General features: G+C 45.2%; 1 protein-coding gene across 4 annotated transcripts in view; it reads left to right on the top strand.

Moving 5' to 3' along the window:
- Positions 1–22,750, top strand: part of LEF1 (lymphoid enhancer binding factor 1) — a 104,835-nt gene that overhangs the window by 52,688 nt on the left and 29,397 nt on the right. For 2 of the 4 annotated variants that reach the window (XM_024206544.2, XM_024206545.1), the window contains exons 5-9: positions 8,818–8,950; positions 13,885–13,975; positions 17,192–17,275; positions 19,080–19,202; positions 21,564–21,726. In XM_024206544.2, the coding sequence (XP_024062312.1) occupies positions 8,818–8,950; positions 13,885–13,975; positions 17,192–17,275; positions 19,080–19,202; positions 21,564–21,726 (594 nt within the window). The remainder of the gene's footprint in view (positions 1–8,817; positions 8,951–13,884; positions 13,976–17,191; positions 17,276–19,079; positions 19,203–21,563; positions 21,727–22,750) is intronic. The other 2 variants (XM_024206546.2, XM_024206547.1) reach the window with 1 other exon arrangement.

Raw genomic sequence — 22,750 nt, 5'->3', positions numbered from 1 at the left:
CAAATCCTGCTTAAGCACACTGACTTGGCAGCAACTTTTATAATATTCCTCCTGCTCTTTAAGGTTGAACAGAGTCATGTCACTGGCTTCATCTCTGTTGTTCCATAACATAACAAAACTCCATTGGAGCATGGTGCTGGCACATTGGGGGACTGGGGTGGAGGGGTGGAATGCAGCATATAGCGATGAAATGCCATAGATGAAAATTGATATTTGTAGGTTAACTTTAAAATGCCCTCTGGATGTGTACAGGCAAGCTGCACTTTTGTGACTCCACTTCCCTCTCCTTAGAAACCTGTACCTGTTGTCCTCCCTCAGGAATTTCACCAGGAGAGAGGCAGCTCTAAAATTGATCAGGGCTCCTTAAGAACCCTGCTGGAAGAGGCACTGAGAGCTTGCTACCACAATATAGCTGTACACAGTATAGATATTCTCCCTCCCCAAGCAACCTGAACTGAAAAAAGGCCCCCTCATATCCTGCAAAAAGTGTCTATATGGGGGATAATAGTGGCATAACTATATCAGTTTATATTCATGTGTTGTTCTGACTCTTTCCCACCCATTTAGACCAGACCTGATTGAATGCTTGTCCCATCCCATTATATATCCGGGTCAGATGACTCTGGCCTCTTCAGTAGAGTGACTGTTTTGGGTGACGTGCATTGGTCTCTGCCCCTCGCTTCTGGCAGATTTTCAGCCCATGAGGACCCATGCCCCGGAGAGCCCAGTCAAGGGCCTTAAGATGGAGGGAAATGAATGGGTAAAGCACAGTATCACTCTTTCTGTAGTACCTGACTTACAAAAGGCTTTTAATGAACGCCGAGCCCAGGTTGAATCCCTTTCCCTGAATGAGTTTGTGGAACGTTGGCGTTCCTCAGTGATCACCAGAAGAACATTGATAAAATACATTAAAAAAAAAATTTTTTTTTAAACTGAACATGAAACTTTCCAAGCAAAGTTTGATTCAGTGCTCCAGCTTTGAAATGAAATCTAGAGATATGTAGAATAGGGTACATCTTTGCTACTTGCCAGTAATAAACTGAATCTATGGGGTCTCAAGCACAGCCACTACCGGAAATGCAACTTCTGGCAAGCAGTGACTTGAAGGGGTAGCTGTGTATGGATCAGCCAATTAAGATCACTTTTTGACCTGGTACTTCTAGGAATGTCAGACTTCTAAGAGAGTATCTATTGGTTTTAATTTTCTGTTCATTGATAGAGCTGGATTGAGAGACCTAGAGAGAATTCCTCTGTTCTTAGGATGGTAATGGCACATGCAGTGGTAATAAAGTTCCCTTCCCCACAATCCCATCACCAATGTGTCTGGTTCCTCATATATAAGGTACAATCTCTAGAGATGAGTGGGTTGTTCAGTAGTCTGTCCATTCAGTCCTTGGGGCCTTTGCCATCCATGCCGGCTAATGGTTTTTTGGTGTAGACAACAATCCAGTAGGAAGTGGACTGATGCCACCATTCCTCTTACAGAAGCTATCTTGAGAGGGGGCTAGGTAAACATGCTTTACCTGCTCCAAGCACTTAAAAGCAGCATGTGGCAGGCATGCTGGATAACCTGATGTCTATGGTGTGTGAAATAAGATGTTTAAATAAATAAGTCACCAGGACACTGAAGACCTAGAGGATAGAAGGAAGGGCTAACTAAAAGCATAAATGGATAATATCTAAAACTAATTCCTGAGTAACCCTGCTACCCTGGAACATGCAGACTAATTATACTCCACATGGTGCAAAAGGTTAGTTACCAGACTTGAACAATCAGTACTGCCTAACTGATGTGTGACGTAAACACATCTACAGACCTACAATACACTGACTATTGTAGCTAAAGTTACTGCTGATTGGAGAGTCAATGCACGAATCTTGCAGCTAAAGACTGAGACATGATTTGCAAATCATCTGAAATTTGGCACCTATTTTATTTAATTTATACAAAAAGGAGGAATGAACAGCAGTCTGAGCAATCACCTTTAGAACTGAACTCCTACATATTATTGAAAATTCATATTGCTTCTATTATTTGGTCATAAAAATGGACCTAATGCTTGTTGGCTTTAAAACACCTACTAGCGCTGCTTTCTCTCTCCATCTTGCAAAATATAAGACAAGGCCAAAGCTTAAATTAAAATCCTCAGGTTCTTATCTCCTTCCCACAGGAAAGCAAATCTGTGCTGAAAACCGTAAAATTAAGAGGAGAGCAAGGATAGCATAATTTAGCAAAATATCATGGCACTAGATTCTGAGCTATATGACTGGAGGGATAGGTCAGACATTAAGAAGATACTGCCTTCTAATGCAAGTTCCTTAAGGTGGTGCTCTGAAAACAAGGAAAGCAGAAAATACTGCACTGGTTCCCAGCCACACTCCTCCATGCACTTTTATTAGCCTTTTTTAAAATTTAGTTATCCACTTAATGCTTCTAGTTCTAGAAGTCTAAAGAAATCCTTGATTTATACTTTGAAATATAGTCCTAAAATCTATTATGCCAGAGTTTGAGTATTGGGATTCAAATAAAATTCATTTCAATGGGCTCTTAATTTTTTTCTCTTAATTCCAAATATTTGGCAGTTAGTGTCCTTGCTGAGCTTTAAGAGCATTTTTGTCTGACCACTTTCTTCATTTTTAATTAAAAACCTCTGTTTGTGGCATAATTATTTTTGCGGAGGGGCAGCAGACAGAATACTGGGGTAGAAATGATGAGTAATCTATCTGTTACATGCTGGGATTACTATAGCATAGTCCTGCTATGAGAAGCGAGGAATGAGGATATATAGGAAAATAGGTAATGTGCACATGGCCTGGTTGAGTCCCCAAAAGAAGTTGTTTTCTAGGGTTTTTTTGGTAAGGAGTTGGGGATAATGTTTGAGCTGAGGCCTGGTCTACACTAGGCTTTTATGTCGACTTTAGCGCCGTTATATCGAATTAACCCTGCACCCGTCCACACCAGGAAGCCATTTAGTTCGACATAAAGCTCTCTTTAAATCGATTTCTGTAATCCTCCCCAACGAGAGGAGTAGCGCTAAATTCGACATGGCCATATCGAATTAGGCTAGGTGTGGATGGAAATCGACGGTAATAGCTCCGGGAGCTATCCCACAGTGCACCACTCTGTTGACGCTCTGGACAGCAGTCCGAGCTCGGATGCTCTGACCAGCCACACCCCCGGGAAAATTTGAATTCATTTTCATTTTCCTGTCTGGGCAGTTTGAATCTCAGTTCCTCTTTGGACATCGAGGGGAGCTCAGCAGCAGTGGCAACTATGCAGAGCTCTCCAGCAGAGATGGCCGTGCAATCCAATAGAAAGAGGGCCCCAGCATGGACTGATCGGGAAGTCTTGGATCTCATCGCAGTGTGGGGCGATGAGTCCGTGCTTTCAGAGCTGCGCTCCAAAAGAAGGAATGCTAAGATCTACGAGAAGATCTCCAAAGCCATGGCAGAGAGAGGCTACAGCCGGGATGCAACGCAGTGCCGCGTGAAAATCAAGGAGCTGAGACAAGGCTACCAAAAAACCAAAGAGGCTAACGGACGCTCCGGATCCCAGCCCCACACATCCCGTTTCTACGAGGCACTGCATTCCATCCTGGGAGCGGCCGCCACCACTACCCCACCCCTGACCGTGGACTCCGAGGATGGGATCATGTCGGACATGACAGCGGACGGGGAAGAGGAGGAAGGAGATGAGGAGGACGAGGCAGTCGACAGCGCTGGCACCGCTGATTTCCCCGACAGCCAGGAGCTCTTCATCACCCTTACCGAGATCCCGTACCAACCGTCCCCATCCCTTACCCCGGACACAGAATCAGGGGACGGATCAAGCAGTAAGTGCTGTAAACATGTAAACATTTATTTAAAACAGAACGGTAATATTTATACTATTAACAATGTATATTTATAAAAGTGCTGTAAACTAGTAAAAAAATAATCAGGTACAAAACAGGAATATTTACAAAGGTAACAAATGGGTTTTGCATGATTTCTCTGTCTTAGGCTCTTCTCAATTTAGTCCCAAGTATTTTAAAAAAATTTCACAATGTCCGTTACTACATGATTCCCAGGCCCAAGACGCTCCACTCCAAAGTCCCAGTGCACCTACGCGAAAATCCGGTCAATGTGGCCGGGGATCGACGAGAAATCCTCGTAGGAGAACTCCTCGTAGGTCTCGTGGAGGTAGAGCTCAAGCCTGTTGATCAGGTTCCGGGGTAGGGCGATCTTAGTGGGCCCTCCGTGGTAGCAGACATGTCCCCTCCATGCCACAATCAGGTACTCGGGGATCATGGCCCGACATAGCATGGCGGCATACGGCCCCGGTTTCTGCATGCTTTCCCGCAGCATGCGTTCTCTCTGGGTGTCCGGGATCCTCAGGAGGGTGATGTCGCTCATGACGCCCTGCTTTGAATTAGGGAGGGGACTGTTAGTATTGGGACTGCTTTACAGCCACGCGGTGGAGGGAGAGGGGCAGCATACAGGGATCTTTCCCTGGGACAGCCGCGAGGGGGTGGGACAGGGGCAGAGTTGATGCTGTCCTGATTGCTGGCAGCAGAGACTGGCATTGCTTTCAATGTGAAAGGAGGCCAGTGCTACAGCTGGAGTTTTAAGCAGCCACAAGTCTGCGGCTTACCATTATTGCCCGCTCCAGAAGTTCAGGTCTCCAGCCACAGTTCTCTGAACACTCCAAGACCTCCGCAAGTCCACAGGCACTGAAGGCGACGGCCGAAAATTCGACCTTGTCCTGAGTGCGCATGTGAGAGGTTCAGTGCATGGTCTTGTTCACAGAGAAAGACTAGGTTCTTTGTATACAATTTCATTTATCTGTCTCAGGAATTCACTCCCTTTTTAAAATTCACACAGACACATCTGCGACTGTCTCCCAACCCAGCCTGTCAGCACACTCCCAGAGGCTAGCGCAGATTAGGCGGAGGAAGAAGAAGACGCGTGAAGACATGTTCACAGAACTAATGGGCTGCTCCCGAGCCCAGGCAGCCCAGCAGACACAGTGGAGGGAGAACTTGTCACAAATGCACCGAGCAGTCATGGAACGGGAGGAGAGGTGGCGTCAGGAGGACCAACAGGCTACTGAAAAGCTGCTTGGACTAATGAGGGAGCAAACGGACACGCTCCGGCGCCTTGTGGATGTTCTGCAAGACCGGAGGCAGGAGGACAGAGCCCCGCTGCAGTCTATCTGTAACCGCCCTCACCCGCCACCAAGTCCCACACCACCCTCACCCAAAGTCCAAAGAAGGAGGGGCGGCAAGGGCCGTTAAAACTTTCAATCAACCCCTGCAGACTGCTCTAGCAGTAGAAGGCTGACATTCCCCAAAATTTCATAAGTCCTTTCCTACCCACCTCACACAAGCCCCCGTCCAAGTTTCACCCCCCACGTTTCATGTCTGGTTCGCAATAAAATGTTTGTTTCTGTTCATTACTGTTTCGGTCAGGTTCTTTTGAGGGAGAGTCTGTCTGGAGGGGGGGAAGGGGCTTGGTAATTGGACAGGACAGTCACCTTTAGCAGGCTACAGAGGCGGGGTCAGGTCCAGCATCAGGACACATACACAGTGCAGTCACTGGTTACCCTGGTCAGTCTGGGAGGTGCTTTTCATGTTTTGGGGGGGGGGGGGTTGCTCTGTGACTTTGTGGCGGGGGAGGGCAGTTACAGATCTTATGCAGCGGTCCTTATCCTGGCTCACAGATCCACGCAGCAGGGGATCTGTAACCCTACCCCCCCTGCCAGAAAGTCACATAGCCGACACATACACACAGTCCCCCCCAGGAGTGCTGGCAGGCTCCATTGAAATAACCAGTCCACCAGTGCGGAGCCTGTCATTCCGGGAGTTTAGAAGTATCATTTGCATCAGAACACTGAACCCGCCCCCCGCCACAGTCTGCGTCCCCGGTTTAAAATATTCCCGCGAAAACAGCAATACAGACAACGGTGTTCATTAAAAAATCGAAATGATTTTATTTTTTGGGAAGGGGAAGGGGGTGAAGGTTGTATGTAACTGGAGAGGATAGTCAAAATGAACTGGGTAAAGAAACGGGGGCAGGTTCAGCTTTTCTGTCCACAAACTGAAAAGTCACTGGTTGCCCTGCTCACTCAGGAACCTAGCTTTCAAAGCCTCCCGGATGCACAGGGCGTCCCGCTGGGATCTTCTAATGGCCCGGCTGTCTGGCTGGACGTAATCAGCAGCCAGGCTATTTGCCTCTAGCTCCCACCCCGCCATAAAGGTCTCCCCCTTGCTCTCACACAGGTTGTGGAGCACACAGCAAGCTGCAATAACGATGGGGATATTGGTTTCACTGAGATCACAGCGAGTGAGTAAGCTTCTCCATCTCCCTTTGAGACGGCCAAAAGCACACTCCACCACCATTCTGCACTTGCTCAGACGGTAGTTGAACAGTTCTTTTTCTGTGTCCAGGGCGCCAGTATAGGGCTTCATGAGCCAGGGCATTAGCGGGTAGGCTGGGTCCCCGAGGATGACTGTAGGCATCTCCACATCCCCAAGAGTTATTTTGTGGTCTGGGAAGTAAATACCTTCCTGCAGCCGTCTAAACAGACCAGAGTTCCTGAACACGCGAGCGTCATGAACCTTGCCCGGCCATCCGACGTAGATGTTTGTAAACCGTCCCCGATGGTCCACCAGTGCTTGCAGCACCATTGAAAAGTAGCCCTTTCTATTGATGTACTGGCTGGCCTGGTGGTCCGGTCCCAGGATAGGGATGTGAGTCCCATCTATAGCCCCACCGCAGTTTGGGAATCCCATCGCGGCAAAGCCATCTATGATGACCTGCGCGTTTCCCAGGGTCACTACCTTTGGGAGCAGTACCTTCACGATTGCCTTGGCTACTTGCATGACAACAACCCCCACGGTAGATTTGCCCACACCAAAGTGGTTCGCGACTGACCGGTAGCTGTCCGGCGTTGCAAGCTTCCAGAGGGCTATGGCCACTCGCTTCTGGACAGTGAGGGCTGCTCGCATGCGGGTGTCCTTGCGCTTCAGGGCAGGGGACAGCAACTCACAAAGTTCGAGGAAAGTCCCCTTCCGCATGCGAAAGTTTCGCAGCCACTGGGATTCATCCCAGACCTGAAGCACTATACGGTCCCACCAGTCCGTGCTTGTTTCCCGGGCCCAGAATCGCCGTTCAACAAAATCCACATGCCCCATTGCCAACGTCATGTCCTGGGCGCTGGGGCTCGTGGTTTCTGACAGCTCTGTGCCACTCTCCGACTTCAGGCTCTCACGGCGGTGCCGTAGCCTCCTCGCCCGATTTCTCTGCATCTGCCTCAGGGAAAGGTGTATGATAAGCTGCGAGGTGTTGAGAACGGCCACAAGTGCAGCGATGGTCGCAGCGTGATCCATGATCGCAGTGCTGTGGCGTCCGCGCTGTCACTGACCAGAAAAGTGCGCGAACTGATTTCCCGCCGGCGCTTTCATGGAGGGAGGGAGGGCGTTAGTGACGGACGGATGACGACAAATTTTTTTTACCCAGAAGGCATTGGCGGCTCGACCCAGAATTCCGATGGGCAGCGGGGACTGCGGGAACTGTGGGATAGCTGCCCACAGTGCACCGCTTCCAATATCGACGCTCGCCCCGTTAGTGTGGACTCACAAAGTCGAATTACTGTCCTTAGTGTGTCCTTAGTGTGGACACACACGTTCGACTTTGCAATATCGATTCCACATATTCGATTTAAGTAAAATCGAATTACCCTCGTAGTGTAGACATACCCTGAGAGAAGAATTACTGCTGGTGGTGTTTCCTCAGCTTCAGGGCACTCCTGCGTGTATCAGGCAAACACTTTTGTTTTTAATGGCTGTCTAATTTGTAGAAAATATCAAATACAAGTGTGTGTTTTATTTATATCTGTATTTTTTTCAACACCCAGTTGGGAGCATAACACGACAATACTGGTCTTCTCAGGCATTTTTAGCACTTTTCAGTTCTTAGGAACTTAGTACACGTCAACCTAAGCAGCAGGGATCTGGTGCTACCCTTCTCCAGAAATTGAGCTGATATGTTTTGATCATAAGCAACCTAGTTTGTTAAAGGGACACTGTCAACTCCTTATACCCTAAATTACACTCTTGTGGGGGACTGTTCTGTTCCCTGCTATGAACTGAAATATTTATTTAAAATTTCATCACTCTTTTTGGGGGGATTGGGGTAGGGCAGAAGGAAGGAGACAATACCCCAGCAGTGCTGGACATTTTCAACAGTATAGCCCTGTATTAATGCACAAGAACCAGACAGTGACATCAAACAAAAATGACACTGATCAGACTGGTTTCACTGTTCAAGGCTGAAGAAATGCAAACTGTAATTGGTGGTGTAGAGCTTTCCCATAATTTTATTTCTGCTGTGTAGTTGGTCCTATTCTGGTACTAGGTGGACTGCTTGGCCTCTGCTTGCCCTCCTACTAGTCAGCTCCTCCTCTTGCTTCTTCCCATAACCCCACTCCACTAGGCCTCCCAAGAGCAGCTGCAGCTGTCTCTCTACCTAACCATAGCAACTTTCTGGCTGTTGCTTCAGCACCCTCTCTATCTGGTCCGCCCCAACAGTCTTCAGGCTGCCACTACAAGGTTGACTGTCATGCCTCATCCCCCTCAAAAGCACTCTGTCCTAGCAGGTAAGAGTCCAGGTTTTGTATGTTCAGGAGCAAGGAGTTTAAATATGGTTAGTAATACAAATAAGAGTCGTTTTAAAACAAGTTACCATGAGTGTCCGCTGCCTCCCCCCCGCCCCCCAAAAAAACTATTAGCGAATTGAGAATTATTACTAATGCTTCTTGTTTTTACTCTCTTGCAGTCAAATAAGGTGCCAGTGGTGCAGCCTTCACATGCAGTTCACCCTCTCACCCCACTTATCACTTACAGCGACGAGCACTTTTCTCCAGGGTCACACCCTTCACACATCCCCTCAGATGTCAACTCAAAACAAGGTGAGGCTACTTCTAACAACTAAAGGAAAGCACAAGAAACAACTGTGAATGCTAGTTTTGGAGCTCTAGTACCCTGAAGCCCGCCAACATATCAAAGGATCTATTCTAAATCCTGGTTTCAAGGGTCTCCTAATTTAGCAAATTATCTTCCTCTGAAACTTGACATGTAATGTGTTGGTATGGGACAACTATGCTTGCCTAATATAAATATCTTAACTGGCTCTTTAAAGTTGGAGGACAACGCGCATTTTTATCACTTTGCCTTATTTTGCTCATCAAAATATTTCAAAATGATTAAAAAAAAATTAGTCCTTGGCGCCCCCTGTTGTGCCCAAGTATTGCAGCACACAGACATATGAAATCTCAATGATTTGAGACACAGGAAGGTGAGTTGAATTATATATTTAAAACCTTAAGTTCCTTGTTTTGTCAAACTTGTATTTCATGTCCTTATTTCCTTCCCATATTTCATCATATTCCAAAATGTAGTCCCATGCAAGAGGAAGGTTCTTAGTGCCCTTTCTCTCCTTATTGTCACTTATCTTAATTGAGTAGTGGTCTGTAAAATACACGTGTAGTTTTCAGAACACACAATTTGAGGCAATGTAAGTATAACAGAATCTTGGGCATGTAGTTGAACTGTGTAAAATTTCTAATCTTGCAAAAAGACTGATTTTTAGATGTATGCATCTTTAGATGTCAACTATTTCTTTTTGCACGTAAAACATTCAAAACCAAATAGTTTTGTAAGTTTATCTCCTGGATGTAGCGGCCATTGAACAGATTTACAGTTTGCTGGGCAGCTTTGTCCTGCAACACACAAACACAATGTCACTGAATGCAATTTGTGGGGCTTCACTGAAAGACTTGAGAACATCTACACATCTTGTTTAAACCAGGGGTGGTGATGGTTTTCACCGAAAACCATATGGGTCTTGATTAATTTAGTCTCATGGTTCAATTGCATCTAAAACGTGGTGTGGGAGTGCACTAACCTGGATTGAGACAGGTCACCAGAAGTGAAGATTCACAGAACGCGATGGAGACGAGTGGATTTGAGAGCAAGGAAACAAGCTCCCAATGAGATCCCCCAAGAGGGGAAGTGAGAAGAAGGGGAGTGTGGTGTGGTGAGGGCAGGGGATTGGCAAGGACAAGGAAGGAGCAAGCGAGGTGGGTAGATGCTAGACACAAGAGGCACAGTGATGAACAATGAACAAGGTGAAGCTTGGGAGAGTGGAGGAGTGATCCAGGGCAGAAGATAGTGGCACAGCATTTGGAGATAAGGAAAAGAAGAACAGAGGGTTCAGGGGCCAGGGTAGCCCAGCAGATGGAGCAACAGAGGCACAGATATAACGGATGCTATTATTATTAAAACAGGTAGTTAGGAGGCTGTAGAAAAGTCTCTTGCTTCCCTTGGATGTTAGGGCAGCCAGTACCACTCGGAGAAGAGAAAGCAGAGCTCCTGGCCCTCCGTAGAGGGCCTGCTCAGAGGCTGCTCCCTTGGGTCTGTGATGGTCATGGTCTCTACTGGGGAAACAAAGGCAGCAAACTTGGCCTTGTGGAGGGACTGGTGGCAGCTGGCTCAGGTTGCGTAGGGGACTAGCTATGTGCGTAAATCCATAGGTTGCCTCCCTTGGTTTCAATACTCTTGTATACGCCTGGAGGACTGCCAAGCTGCACAGCTAGAATGTGAAGGTCCATTGAGTTCTGGACTGGGGTCCTGGTGCAAGCCCATCTCTAGACAAATCGTTGAGTACTGTCAGTATTGTCCATTTGAGGGAGGTTTTCTAAACTCCTCCCATGTATCCTTTGTGTGCTCATTGTCCTTCCTATGCCAACAATATCAATGGACTGTATCCAAGATCCAGTCACACTCCTGTGTGATTTCTGTTTCACTCCTAAAAGTCTAGCTTGTGAGAGAGTCTGAACTTAAGCATTGGGGCAAGCAAGTATAGACCAGGGCACTACTCCAGCTCCTGCAACATGGACAATAGTACTGACTCTGCTGGCCTTGTGAGTCTTGCTCTCCGGGCATGAATGCAGAAGATAAATATGTATATGAATTAATACCTCAGGGACTTTCAACAAATTACTCAGTCCCATTGCTATGATGTGCCCCCATTATGACACTGAAGTTTTATCCCTTATGTCAGAGTTGTCAGCCTGTGGTGGCTCATTGGGTGCACAGCACGGGAACTCAGAAGATGTTGAGACTTCAGCCAGGATTTGCTTTTCATTTGCCTTTCTGTACTACAGTTATTTTCCTCTTGTGCCCACCATAGGCCCTAGCTTAAAGTCCTCCCGTACTTATTTTGGTTCCTTGCCAGCTCTTTCTTGCCCTTAACACAAGGCATAGATCCTATTCTCACTGAACTGGGGGATCTTACGGTGCTCATGCCTCTTAACAGATGAAAGGTTGCTGGAGGTGGGAATGAACGAGAAGGCTGGAGGCCTCTGAGGTGACCAAATATTCCACGGTTTTAGTCAAACTAGGTCTCCCAATTTAAATACTATCTGTGCACCAGAACCTAGTAAACTGTAAAATGACCAGATGTTCCCGGTAAACTTCAAGAAAGTTTGCTGTCATATGCTTCCATTGGTGTTTGTGTCCTACCTCCTGGTTACTCTTTGAGCTGAGGACTCGATAAAATGAATTGCTTCAGATCCTAGTTTCTGGGTGTCCTCTGCTCAGGGCTCTGCTAGTCCTTGGCATCTGGCTGTGGGACTTGCTGTCTCTCTGGCAATGGTGGTATGTTACTCAGCAAACTGTTAGCTCTTGCTGCACTCTTCTTTCAAGGTGCCTTGTATTATGAGGTCTGGGAACATGTGGTACAGAATTGGCAAGAGTTATGCCGGCTTTGAACTGGTTTCGCCATACCCAAATCATTCTTAACTAAAGGCAGAGATGTCAATAGTTGCCATTGAGCTTTGTTATGTTACTGCATGACAGCCATTTCTCTAGGATTTATTCTCGGTTTTCATGCATGTGCAGCCTGACTTTAAGGTGAATCATCTGGGAGTTGAGGGTTAGTAAATAGTTACAAGACTCTTCTCTTTGTGCATGTGAATAAACACACAGCAAAGGCATTGTCCAAGGAGAGCAGTCCTTCCTTTTTGCTGTCCCATCATACGACAACAAGGGGTCCCTCAAAATGTCAGTAAATGTCACACAAATAATCAAAAGTACCACTTTCACATGGTATGTAGTCAGCCCATGCATTTTACTGCCATACCGCAAGTGATCAACATGTTTCATACTGAAGCTGTAGACCTTATAGGGCTGAATAGCTTGGACCAGGAGTAACTCGTGTATGTTAGCTCAATAAGGGCAATCAAATCACATGTTGCAAGGCTTGGGAAGGAATAGCACCAGCCCCTTATGTAAAATTGAACAACTGGTTGCACACAATATAGTGGTCTCTTATTCCTTGGGAGTATTGAGGATTGGCCATTGCCAGAGGCAAGACACTGGGCTTGTTTTCACTCAGTATGGCAATTCTTGTTATAGAATCTGTAAAAGGGAGATGGAGTACTTGGGAATAAGCCAAATGAAGGTTCTCTTCTGTCAGCCATCACTTCCCCCCCCCCCCCCCCCCCCCCCCCCCCCCCCCAGCCTGTAACCATGAATTTACCATAGATGAATTTTCAGTTTCTGGTCTTAAATTGTTCATTTCAGCTCCTACTGAAATGTCAAAACTGACAGAGTAGCAGCAACACCATTAAGGTGACATTTTTGCCATCCTCCCCCCCCCCCCCCCCCAATTTTAAGATTTCTAACATACCCTTTTAAATCCCTTAATCTTAAATGCAGATTTTAAAAATCAGTTTATGGTCAAAATATATCAACATTAAGAGTCTCAAAGTAAAGATCACAAACGTTCCATCTTTCACCTTTAGAGTGTCACTATATAAATATTTAATATACATTTTCAAGTAGCTGATTTAACACGTGAAGTGAAATTTGCAATTCTTGCTGTTCCAAACCCCTCCTCCTCCTGAAACATATTTTAAATAAACCAATGTCTCAGTGGCCTCTAGCCATAATTCTTTCTCTCCTTGGAGCATGAGTTTTAGGTAAAACATGAAAACCACAGACCCAGTTGGGACTAGGATTAGTTTTAATCTTGAGGTGATTTTTACAGTTGTAGGACTTCGTATTCTGGGGAATGTGAACTGATGGATCACTTCTCATGGGACTCTTATTTTTTTCCATGAAACACTACCAGTGCAACACAGATTGACCTTGGAGCCCATAGGAGTCAACTTGATGAAGAGCTTAGTTGGAGCTGGAGTGACAATCAGAAGCCAAATGAATCATATCAAGTGTGACCATTACAGGCCTGAAAATGATTCTTAATTAACTACTGATCCTCTGTGGTAGCAAGTTTCCAAAATCTGTAAATTCATAAGGGAACCAGTGAAAAATGTACAAGTAACAATTTACCTAATCTGTTAGCTCTGGTGTGCTGCCTGTTTGAAAACGCTTTATTTTTCTCGTTTCGTTTGGCTCTTCAGAACACTTGCTCAGGACTCTGTCAGTAGGTTCAGTGCAACACTTCAGAGATGAAGTATTGCCACAGCATCTCCATAACGATTTTTAGATTTCATGGCGGCTGCATTTATCGTCAGAGTTTTTTTTTTTTTTTTTTTTTTCCTTTCCCTTTTCTTTTTCCCCAAGGGGTTTTTTTTTTTCTTTTTCCCCCCCCCCCCCTTTTTAATCCTGAATTTAGTAGAGGATGCAAACTCTACTTATTATTCTAAAGGCTGGAATTAATGATGTTTTTCTTGTAATACTAACCAAAAATAAAGCTAGACTTCCTTGTGTAGAACAACAATTTTTTTACTGTGATGTTAACCATATTATTTTTGTATTATAGTATTAATCACCACATTTTCACTCAAATACCAAACTTATTCTCCATGTTCTCTGACAGGCATGTCCAGACATCCTCCAGCTCCTGATATCCCTACCTTCTATCCCTTGTCTCCTGGTGGTGTAGGACAGATAACGCCACCTCTTGGCTGGTAAGATCCTCTTGCTGCTGTTTAGACATATGTTCACGCACATCCTCTCTAGGATTATTGAATGAATTGTAGAATTTATGAACTAAGAAAAACATCACTACAGTGAGAGAAATGACTATTTTATTTTAGTTTGAAAGATCAACATTTTTGATCTTTGAAATGAATTGGATCTGTTTTTTAACATGTACGGAAATTGAAATACATAGATTTCACTTTGAAGTGAGAATAGTTTTTATGGCTCACACTTCTGGGTCTTGACATTTGGTAGGATTGCAGAAAAACAGGTCTCAAGAAACTAAAGATCAATTTTTTTAACAAACAAAATTGCAATTACTTGTAACAAACTTTCAAGTATGGAATTGGTTTTTTTTTTTTACTGGAAACGGCACCAAAATAGAGAACAAACTTTATATTATGTTCCTTACAGAATCGGTAAGATTTGAGGACAGTACTCCGTTACTGGAGAGTTCATATATTTTTGTTAATTTTTAACACTAGCAGTAGAAGGATCCTCATGCTCAGAGTAGGATTCCTTCAGGAGCTAGTATTTACGTATAGTGTCTCCCATCACAGAATGATCAATAATGCTTGAACTGTCTGAGAATCTCCAAACATTTTAGAATGGATAACGTGTGTGTGTGTGTGTGTGTGTGTGGGGCTATCGATAACAAATGTGTGTATATGTAGCTATAGGAGGACAAACTGAATGTAGAGGGGTTAAGTGAATTAGAATCCCATACCTTGTTACTCAATTCTGTGCCCTACCTAATGGTAAGTATTATCATTCCAATTTTAGATTGAGGGGAAACCAACATACATTTCAGACCAGATCATGCAAGGTGCTGAGCAGCCTCTCAACTTAAGGAGCCTGGCTTGTTTATCTAAGGCCTGGTCCACACTAACCCCCCACTTCGGACTAAGGTACGCAAATTCAGCTACGTTAATAACGTTGCTGAATTCGAAGTACCTTAGTCCGAACTTACCGCGGGTCCAGACGCTGCAGGCAGGCTCCCCCGTCGATGCCGCGTACTCCTCTCGCTGAGCTGGAGTACCGGCGTCGACGGCAAGCACTTCCGGGATCGATCCCAGAAGATCGATCGCTTACATCTGGACCAGGAAGTAAGTATAGACGTTCCCGTAACCAAATGAAGGTTCAGGAGAAATGATTGCTCTAAATTCATCAGAGGGATAAACAGCCGGGAGAGAGAGGAGTCTTTAAATTAAGGTCCAAAGTTGGAACAAATGGATATAAATTGGCCATCAAAAAGGTTAGACTAGAAATTTTAGGTTTCTGATGGTCAGAGGAGTGAAGTTCTGGAACAGCCTTCCAAGGGGGGCAAAAATACATAACGTGTTTTAAGACTGAGCTTGATAAGTTTATGGAGGGGATGGTATGATGATTGTTTACAGAGGCAAATATCTCCAATGGCCAGAAATAGGAAACTAGATGGGGAGGGCTCTGAGTTACTACGGAGAATTCTTTCCCAGGTGTTTGGCTGGTGGGTCTCACCCACATGCTCAAGGTCTAATTGACTGCCATATTTGGAGTTGGGAAAGAATTTCCCTCCAGATCAGATTGGCAGAGATTCAGGGAGTCTTTCACCCTCCTCTGCAGCATGGGGCACAAGTGGCTGGCTGGTTTGAACTAGAGTAGAGTAAATGGTGGATTCTCTGAAACTTGCAGTCTTTAAATCAAGATTTGAAGATTTAAGTAACTCAGCCAGAGGTTATGGGTCTATTGCAGGAGTGGCTGGGCAAGGTTTTGTGGCCTGCAGTGTGCAAGAGGTCAGGTCAGACTAGATGATCATGATGGTCCCTTCTGGACATAAAGTCTGAGTCTGAGCTCTGGTTGCTCTGTGCCTTGTGGTATCAGGACAAAAATCACTTGCTGAAAGCCACAATAGTAAGTTAATAGCAAAGACAGAGCATCTGATTTCCAGTTTACTGTTCACTGGTCTCGAGACTGAGCTGCCGCCTCACCACTACCAGATGATTTCTGGTGGTCCTTTTCCAGCTTTGGTTAAGTGCCAGCATTTCTTCTGAATAGTTTCTTGATGCAAAGATTGGGAGGGTGTAGAAGGGAGTAAGGAAACTGGAAGGAAAAGGAGAGACTATCTAATTGTAAAATTTGGAAATCCACTCAGCGGTGCTCACTCATACTTGAACATATTCCCCAATCCGTTATGCTCTGCCGCTTTCCAGCTCAATTCTATGCTGCAGCATTACTGAGATTTCTACTACTTTTTTCTGGTTTTGAGCACTGTTCTCCTCCCCCCCTCCCCCCATACGCATACTCACTTAGTGTGAAAACTCTCAGCCTGAGCATTATAAATGCCAGCAGCTTTGGAAGTCCCAGTTTTAACACTAAATCTGTCTATCAATAAGTGTTTGAATAGAATTGATGGAGCTTAGTCTTTCAAAGCTGGATCAATTATTCTGTCTGAACTTTGTTACTTAAGTGCATTAATCCTTGTTCAAGAGTTGCATCAACGCCAACTGGAAGTAAAGACGATGTGAACTAAGCAGAAAAAGTTCAAAGTGTTTGAAGCATTAATTGGTGATAGAATTCCATATATAGAGACAATATCTTTAAGAAATTCTAAAGAATGGTGGGGTTTCAAATGAGCTGGCTTTAGTCACTTGGTTGAAAAAAGAAAAGGAAAAAAGCCTTAAACCCAAGTGACTAAAATGTACTTTTCATTTTATTTATATTAATAAAATATATAACTTTTCTTTAGCTTTGTAAAAGTGCTGACAACTTGTGACATGCTGTATGAGATGTAAAATGAAGACAGGCCTGGGATTTCAAAGATTTCGTCTCCCTCCCCCCCCCCCCCCCCCAAAAGAAAACTCTCCAAATCGTTCTGTGGGAATCACTGTTAATACACTAACAGTGGGCCAGATTCTGGTACTCATACACTGATTGCAATGGGACTACTGTTCCAGAGGAGTTGAGGGTATTGGAATATGGCCCAATGACTTAAAAATAGGCAATGTTTTTTTGTGTTTAACAAAACCTAGATTACGAATATCTTTTCAGTGGGCGAGAGAGAAATCTTATTCAGTGCAAGCATGTAGACACCCATGAGCTACAGAATACATGGCACATAATTGTTTATGCTACCACGCTGAGTTCCCATCAAGTGCTTGTGACTCTAGGGTATCTTTTAATACAATATCATATTATTGATGGGTTCCTTTCTTCTGTGACCTCAGGCAAGGTCAGCCTGTATATCCCATCTCGAGTGGATTCAGGCAGCCCTACCCATCCTCACTCTCAGTCGACCCTTCCATGTCCAGGTAGGTGTAGGAGGTGAATGACTGACCGGGGAGTAACTGCTGGCATTAAAGGGCAAGTTGCTCTTCTGCTTGCATCTTGGTCTGCCTTTGCTTGCTTTTCAGTCAGCGAAAAATGTATGTATAATTTTTATTTAAAATGTTTGTGTATGTACAGTTTGCCTGGATCCCACACTAGTCTCATTCAGCATTTCCCTGGCAGTCAGTGAAGTATTGAAATTAGAAACACTTATGAATTGTATTAACCGATAATCAAACCATTTCATATCAAATGGGCATTGTTTGTTAGACACAACGTATTAGGAAATACCCCAGTTTTTATTCTTCAAATATGAAACCAGGCAAAACTTCTCATTCTAGTTTGAATAATGTAATTACACTCTTAAATAGTTCAAATTGGGTACTGTGCCATGTGGAAATATGCAGAACTACTCCCAAGTTGGAATTTCTTAGCCCAAAGCTATTAGAAGGAAAGGGATGCCAACAAGCTGTAAATACACACAGTATGTCTGTACTGGTGTGTGAATCAGGCACTACGTTTACATATTAGTGCAAGCAAGCAATGCTAACTGAGACTTGGCCATGCCAAACTCCAAATCTTCTCTGTGTAATGCTTTTGCACTCTGGAAAGATGGCTTACACATCCTGTGCTTGGTGTCCACAAGGTTGCAATGTCCCATCTCTGCATTTTGTTTTGCTTTCACACTGGGCTTTGGATTGTCCACTTAAGTGGTGGGCTCCTCACAACTTTTTATATGGGCTTCTGTGTTTAATTACTCTTCCTCTACTCATTTTCAGGTGAACTACAGGCACGTTTCAGTCAGGGTATCCAAGAGGAAAATAGCTGCTCACCCCACAACAAACTTTACCCCTTCCCAACCTCATTCTGTTGGGTTACTGGGTTCTCTTGTGCAAATCACTGTAGCATAAGCTTTAACACTAACAAATGCAGTAAACTGTTCTCTTTTGGGGCTTGATCCTGCAAGTACTGACCACTTGGGACTGCAATCCAGCAAGCTACTGAAGCATGTGCTTGCTTTTACAGCAGTGAGACTATTTCGCATGCTCAAAGATAAGCATGTGCTTCAGTGCATTGCTTGATTGGAGCCAGAATGCTCAGCACTTTGAGGATCGCACCCCTGATTATGAGGATGATTTTTTTTTCTTCTATCTTAACACAATGAAAGGGAAAGTCATCTAGTTCTGGAAGAACCGGTTGGTTTTCCCTTCCGGAATACCAGATTTCCCTTTAGAGTTAAAAGATTTAGCCCAGAATGTTGGGGAAGTAGGGGTATAGGTGAAATGATCTTGGACCCTTACATGTTTACTTTACTTTAAAATATTTTGAAAAGCAAAAGGTTCTAAACTAAATACCAACATACCTATGGGTTTTTTTGAAAGGACTGTTCTCTTCCTTTTTGCATTTTTTCTTTTTCTGCATGGCAGTTCCCTCCTTTGTTGGCTGGTGATGGATATTTTCAGTATTTATATGCTGCTGTGGAAATGCCCCTTTTGGTTATGGGGAAAGTGTATTTTTATTGATATCTAGTGCAACAGTAGGTATGTTCCACTTCCTTGTGCACATTGCCATCTCTTTATTTGAGAGGTAATAAAATAACTTCTTCAGACCAAAATGTTGGCCTATTTTGAATAAGCTTAGATACAATGCATGAATCTTCGCTAACTAATTTTTACATATTCTTTGTTGCAAGCTCTGTAGTGTTCTACTGCTAATGTACAAGTTTTGGATATGCAGCCTGTTCTTCCTATTGTTATAGACTCTCTACTTGGTTGGTTTGTTTTTTAGGTTTTCACATCATATGATTCCTGGTCCTCCAGGCCCTCACGCAACTGGAATCCCTCACCCAGCTATTGTAACACCTCAAGTCAAACAAGAACATCCACACACTGACAGCGACTTAATGCATGTGTGAGTCTGCCTTTCTGTGCTAGCCCTTAAATCCTGAAGTGTTTGCAGATTAATAGTTAAAAGGAGGGCTGAGAAGTAAAAAACAAAGCAAGTGTTCTTCATGGTCACTCTGAATTATGATTCTGTAAAGTTTGCTATAACTAAAGGGGGGAGTGGATGGCTCATGGGAGGAGTATTGATATGAAGCCTTTATTTCTAGGTCACTCCCTTGAATGTTATCTAAGGTGGTAGCTGCCGAAAGCTGTATTGCCATTTGATGGCTTATCTGAAGCTAGGCTTGTGAGCTGATAGTCAGTTTCTAGTGCAAAGGTGTTGACTGCAAAAACCACCACTATAATTTGGCATCCTTTTTAGCAGATGAACACAAAGGGCTCAAGAAATAAATGGGCAAGGAGACTGAGCTACCTTTTCACCCCTAAAGATGGCCTTCCAGAGCACTGTGGAAACATGCTGGCAGAGTGTTTGTTTCATGGATAAATCAAGTACAATTTCATTCATCGTCAAGGACTGCCAATCCAACACCCTCCTCCTAAATTCAGTCCTAAATACAGAATACAGTAGAACCTCACAGTTACGAATACCTCGGGAATGGAGGTTGTTCATAACTCTGAACAAAACGTTACGGTTGTTCTTTCAAAAGTTTACAACTGAACATTGACTTAATACAGCTTTGAAACTTTACCAGGCAGAAGAAAAATGCTGTTTTTAGTCATTTTAATTTAAATGAAACAAGCACAAACAGTTTCCTTACCTTGTCAAAACTTTTAGTAAATGTTCCTTTTATTTTTTAGTAGTTTAACACAGTACTGTACAGTATTTGCTTTTCCTTTCTTCGTCTTCCTCTTCTTTCTCCTCCTCCTTCCATCTCCATTTCTGGTTCCACATGAGGCATGTGGTTGACCAGTCGGTTCATAACTCTGGTGTTCGTAACGTTGAGATTCTACTGTAAGTTCAAAAGTTGCAGTAGTAGATCAAACATGAGCTCTCAAACTTAACACAGAGTAGCACATCCTTAATTTGAAATTGAAGCTTGAAAATATTCCTCTCAATAACTTTTAGACTAAAGGTAAATATAGGGTTACCATATTTCCACAATCAAAAAAGAGGACACTGGGGGGGAGGAGCCCCGCTCTAGCCCCGCCCCTGCCCTGTCCCGCCCCATCCACTCCCTCCCACTTCCCACCCCCTGACTGCCCCCCTCAGAACCCCCAACCCCCTCCTGCTCCTTGTCCCCTGACTGCCCCCTCCTGGGACCCCGCCAGTAACTGCCCCCTAGGACCCCACCCCCTATCTAAGCCTCCCTGCTTCTTGTCCCCTGACTGCCCCCTCCTGAGAACCCCCCACCCTAACTGCCCCCCTAGGACCCTACCTGTCCCCTGACTGCCCCGACCCATATTCACACCCCCGCCCCTAGACAGACCCCCGGGACTCCCATGCCCTATCCAACTGCTCCCCGCCCCCTGACAGGACCCCCAGAACACCCGACCCATCCAACCCCCTCTGCTCCCTGTCCCTGACTGTCCCAACCCATCTCCAGACCCCTGCCCCCGACAGCCCCCCAAACTCCCGACCCATCCAACCCCCCCTCCCTGTCCCCTGACCAGGGCCGGCTTTAGCAAGAGCCCAGGAATCGGGCTGTGCTCCGGCTGGAGCTCCGGCCAGGGTCGCGGGGCTTGGGGCTGGGCCGGCGCGCTCGGCCGGAACTGGGGCCGCCGCCCTGGGGCCCGAGTTGGGCCGGAGCCGCTGTGGCCAGGGCCGGGGGTGCTCGGCTGGCGCCGCTCGGCCGGGGCCCGGCCGGCGCCGCTCGGCTGGAACCGGGGCCAGTGCCCCGGGACCCGAGCTGAGCCGGGCCGGAGCCGCTGGGGCTGGAGGGAGCCGCTCGGCCAGGGCTGGACTGGGCCACGCCGCGCCTCCTCGGAGCCCCCCTCCTCGCGTGTCCCCCACCGCCCCAGCTTACCTGCTGCTGCCCGCCTGCCCCTACTTGTTTTCAGACTTCCCGCGAACATCTGATTCGCAGGAAGCAGGGGAGGGGGAGGAGCAGGAGGGCGGAGCATTCAGGCGAGGGGAGGATGGGGAAGTGAGCTGGGGGAGGGGTGGACAGCTGTGGGGCCAGGCGGCGTGCTAAGGCTGCAGGGGATGGGGGGAGCCAGGAAAGGGCTTTGGCTGCCAAGCAGCGCTTGGCTGCCACTTTTCGGTCTATAAATAGCCGACCGGGGGGGAAATCAAGGACATTGTTAGATTTTTAGAAATCTCCCCCGAACGGCTATTTAAAGAACGAAAAGCCAGACATGTCCGGGGAAATCCGGACGTATGGTGGCCCTAGTAAATAGATGTTATGTCTTTTCCCCCACCACATTTTAGGAAGCCTCAGCATGAACAGAGAAAAGAGCAAGAGCCGAAAAGACCTCACATTAAAAAACCTCTGAATGCTTTTATGTTATACATGAAAGAAATGAGAGCAAACGTCGTAGCAGAGTGTACTCTGAAAGAGAGCGCAGCTATCAACCAGATTCTTGGCAGAAGGGTATGTACAATAATATGTATTTACTAGTAATTGGTGTATATAGCCTTTTTAGAGGGTTTTAAGGCAAACTTCCTGGCTTGATATGTTGACTAGAATACACATATTAACAGTTAGTAGAAGCAAGGATATGCAACTAAAAATAAAAACTGTTATCTTGGTTTCATGCAGGGGAGTTAGCCATATCATCAGACTTACCCCTCTCTTTTTGACTGCAGCACTGGACATAAAAGTTGTGATTGTGTCTAATGTATATATTACCAAGGACTGTCTTAATATTTTACTAACTCCATCTTGGGAGTAAAAAGCAGGTGGAAAGAGACTTTTATTAGATTCAGTTGATCTAAAAATAAAATGCAAGTTCTAAGTAGGACCACAATCCATCCCTCGGACTTGTCTACACTTAAAATGCAGCAGCAGCAGCATAGCTGTAGCTTCAGTGTAGACACTACCTATGCTGAGAGGAGGGATGCTCTCGTTGTAGATAATCCTCAAGAGGTGGTAGTTAGGTCGACAGGAGGATTCTTTGCTGTCTACACTGGAGGTTAGGTTGGTTTAACTGCATTGTTTGTGATGTGAATTTTTCACATCACTCTGTGATGTAGTTATACCAACTTATCTTCCTACTGTAGACCAGACCTTAGAATTATCCATGCCCAGCATGAGTAAACTAGCCAAGGAGATGTAGTGAAGCTGTGTTACCTTGGTACACTGCATTTTTACTTACTTTAGAAATTATCAGATCAGAATACGTGCCAAGTAACATGATTAAAAAGCCCCTCTCTCTCTCCTCTTTCTGTGCAAGTTCTGAGACTGCCAATAAGATCAGTTTTTCTCTCTTCTTTAGTTTGAGCTGTGCTTGCCAGCTACCTAAAGCCCTTGGCTTTTAAAACCGAGTTTGGTGTCAATGTGATTATGGTTCTGTTTGTAAAGAATATTGTAAAGTTTGCTTCCTGGCTCCATCAAAACATGCTTTTATTTGATTATGATTATTCTTGTATATAAAAAATAATATACTCACCTCCTC

This window comes from Terrapene carolina, unplaced genomic scaffold, assembly GCF_002925995.2.
Source record: "Terrapene carolina triunguis isolate 2854851 unplaced genomic scaffold, T_m_triunguis-2.0 Scaffold706, whole genome shotgun sequence".
NCBI classification, from domain to species: Eukaryota; Metazoa; Chordata; order Testudines; family Emydidae; genus Terrapene; species Terrapene triunguis.
This window is presented reverse-complemented; position numbering and strand designations above follow the sequence as displayed.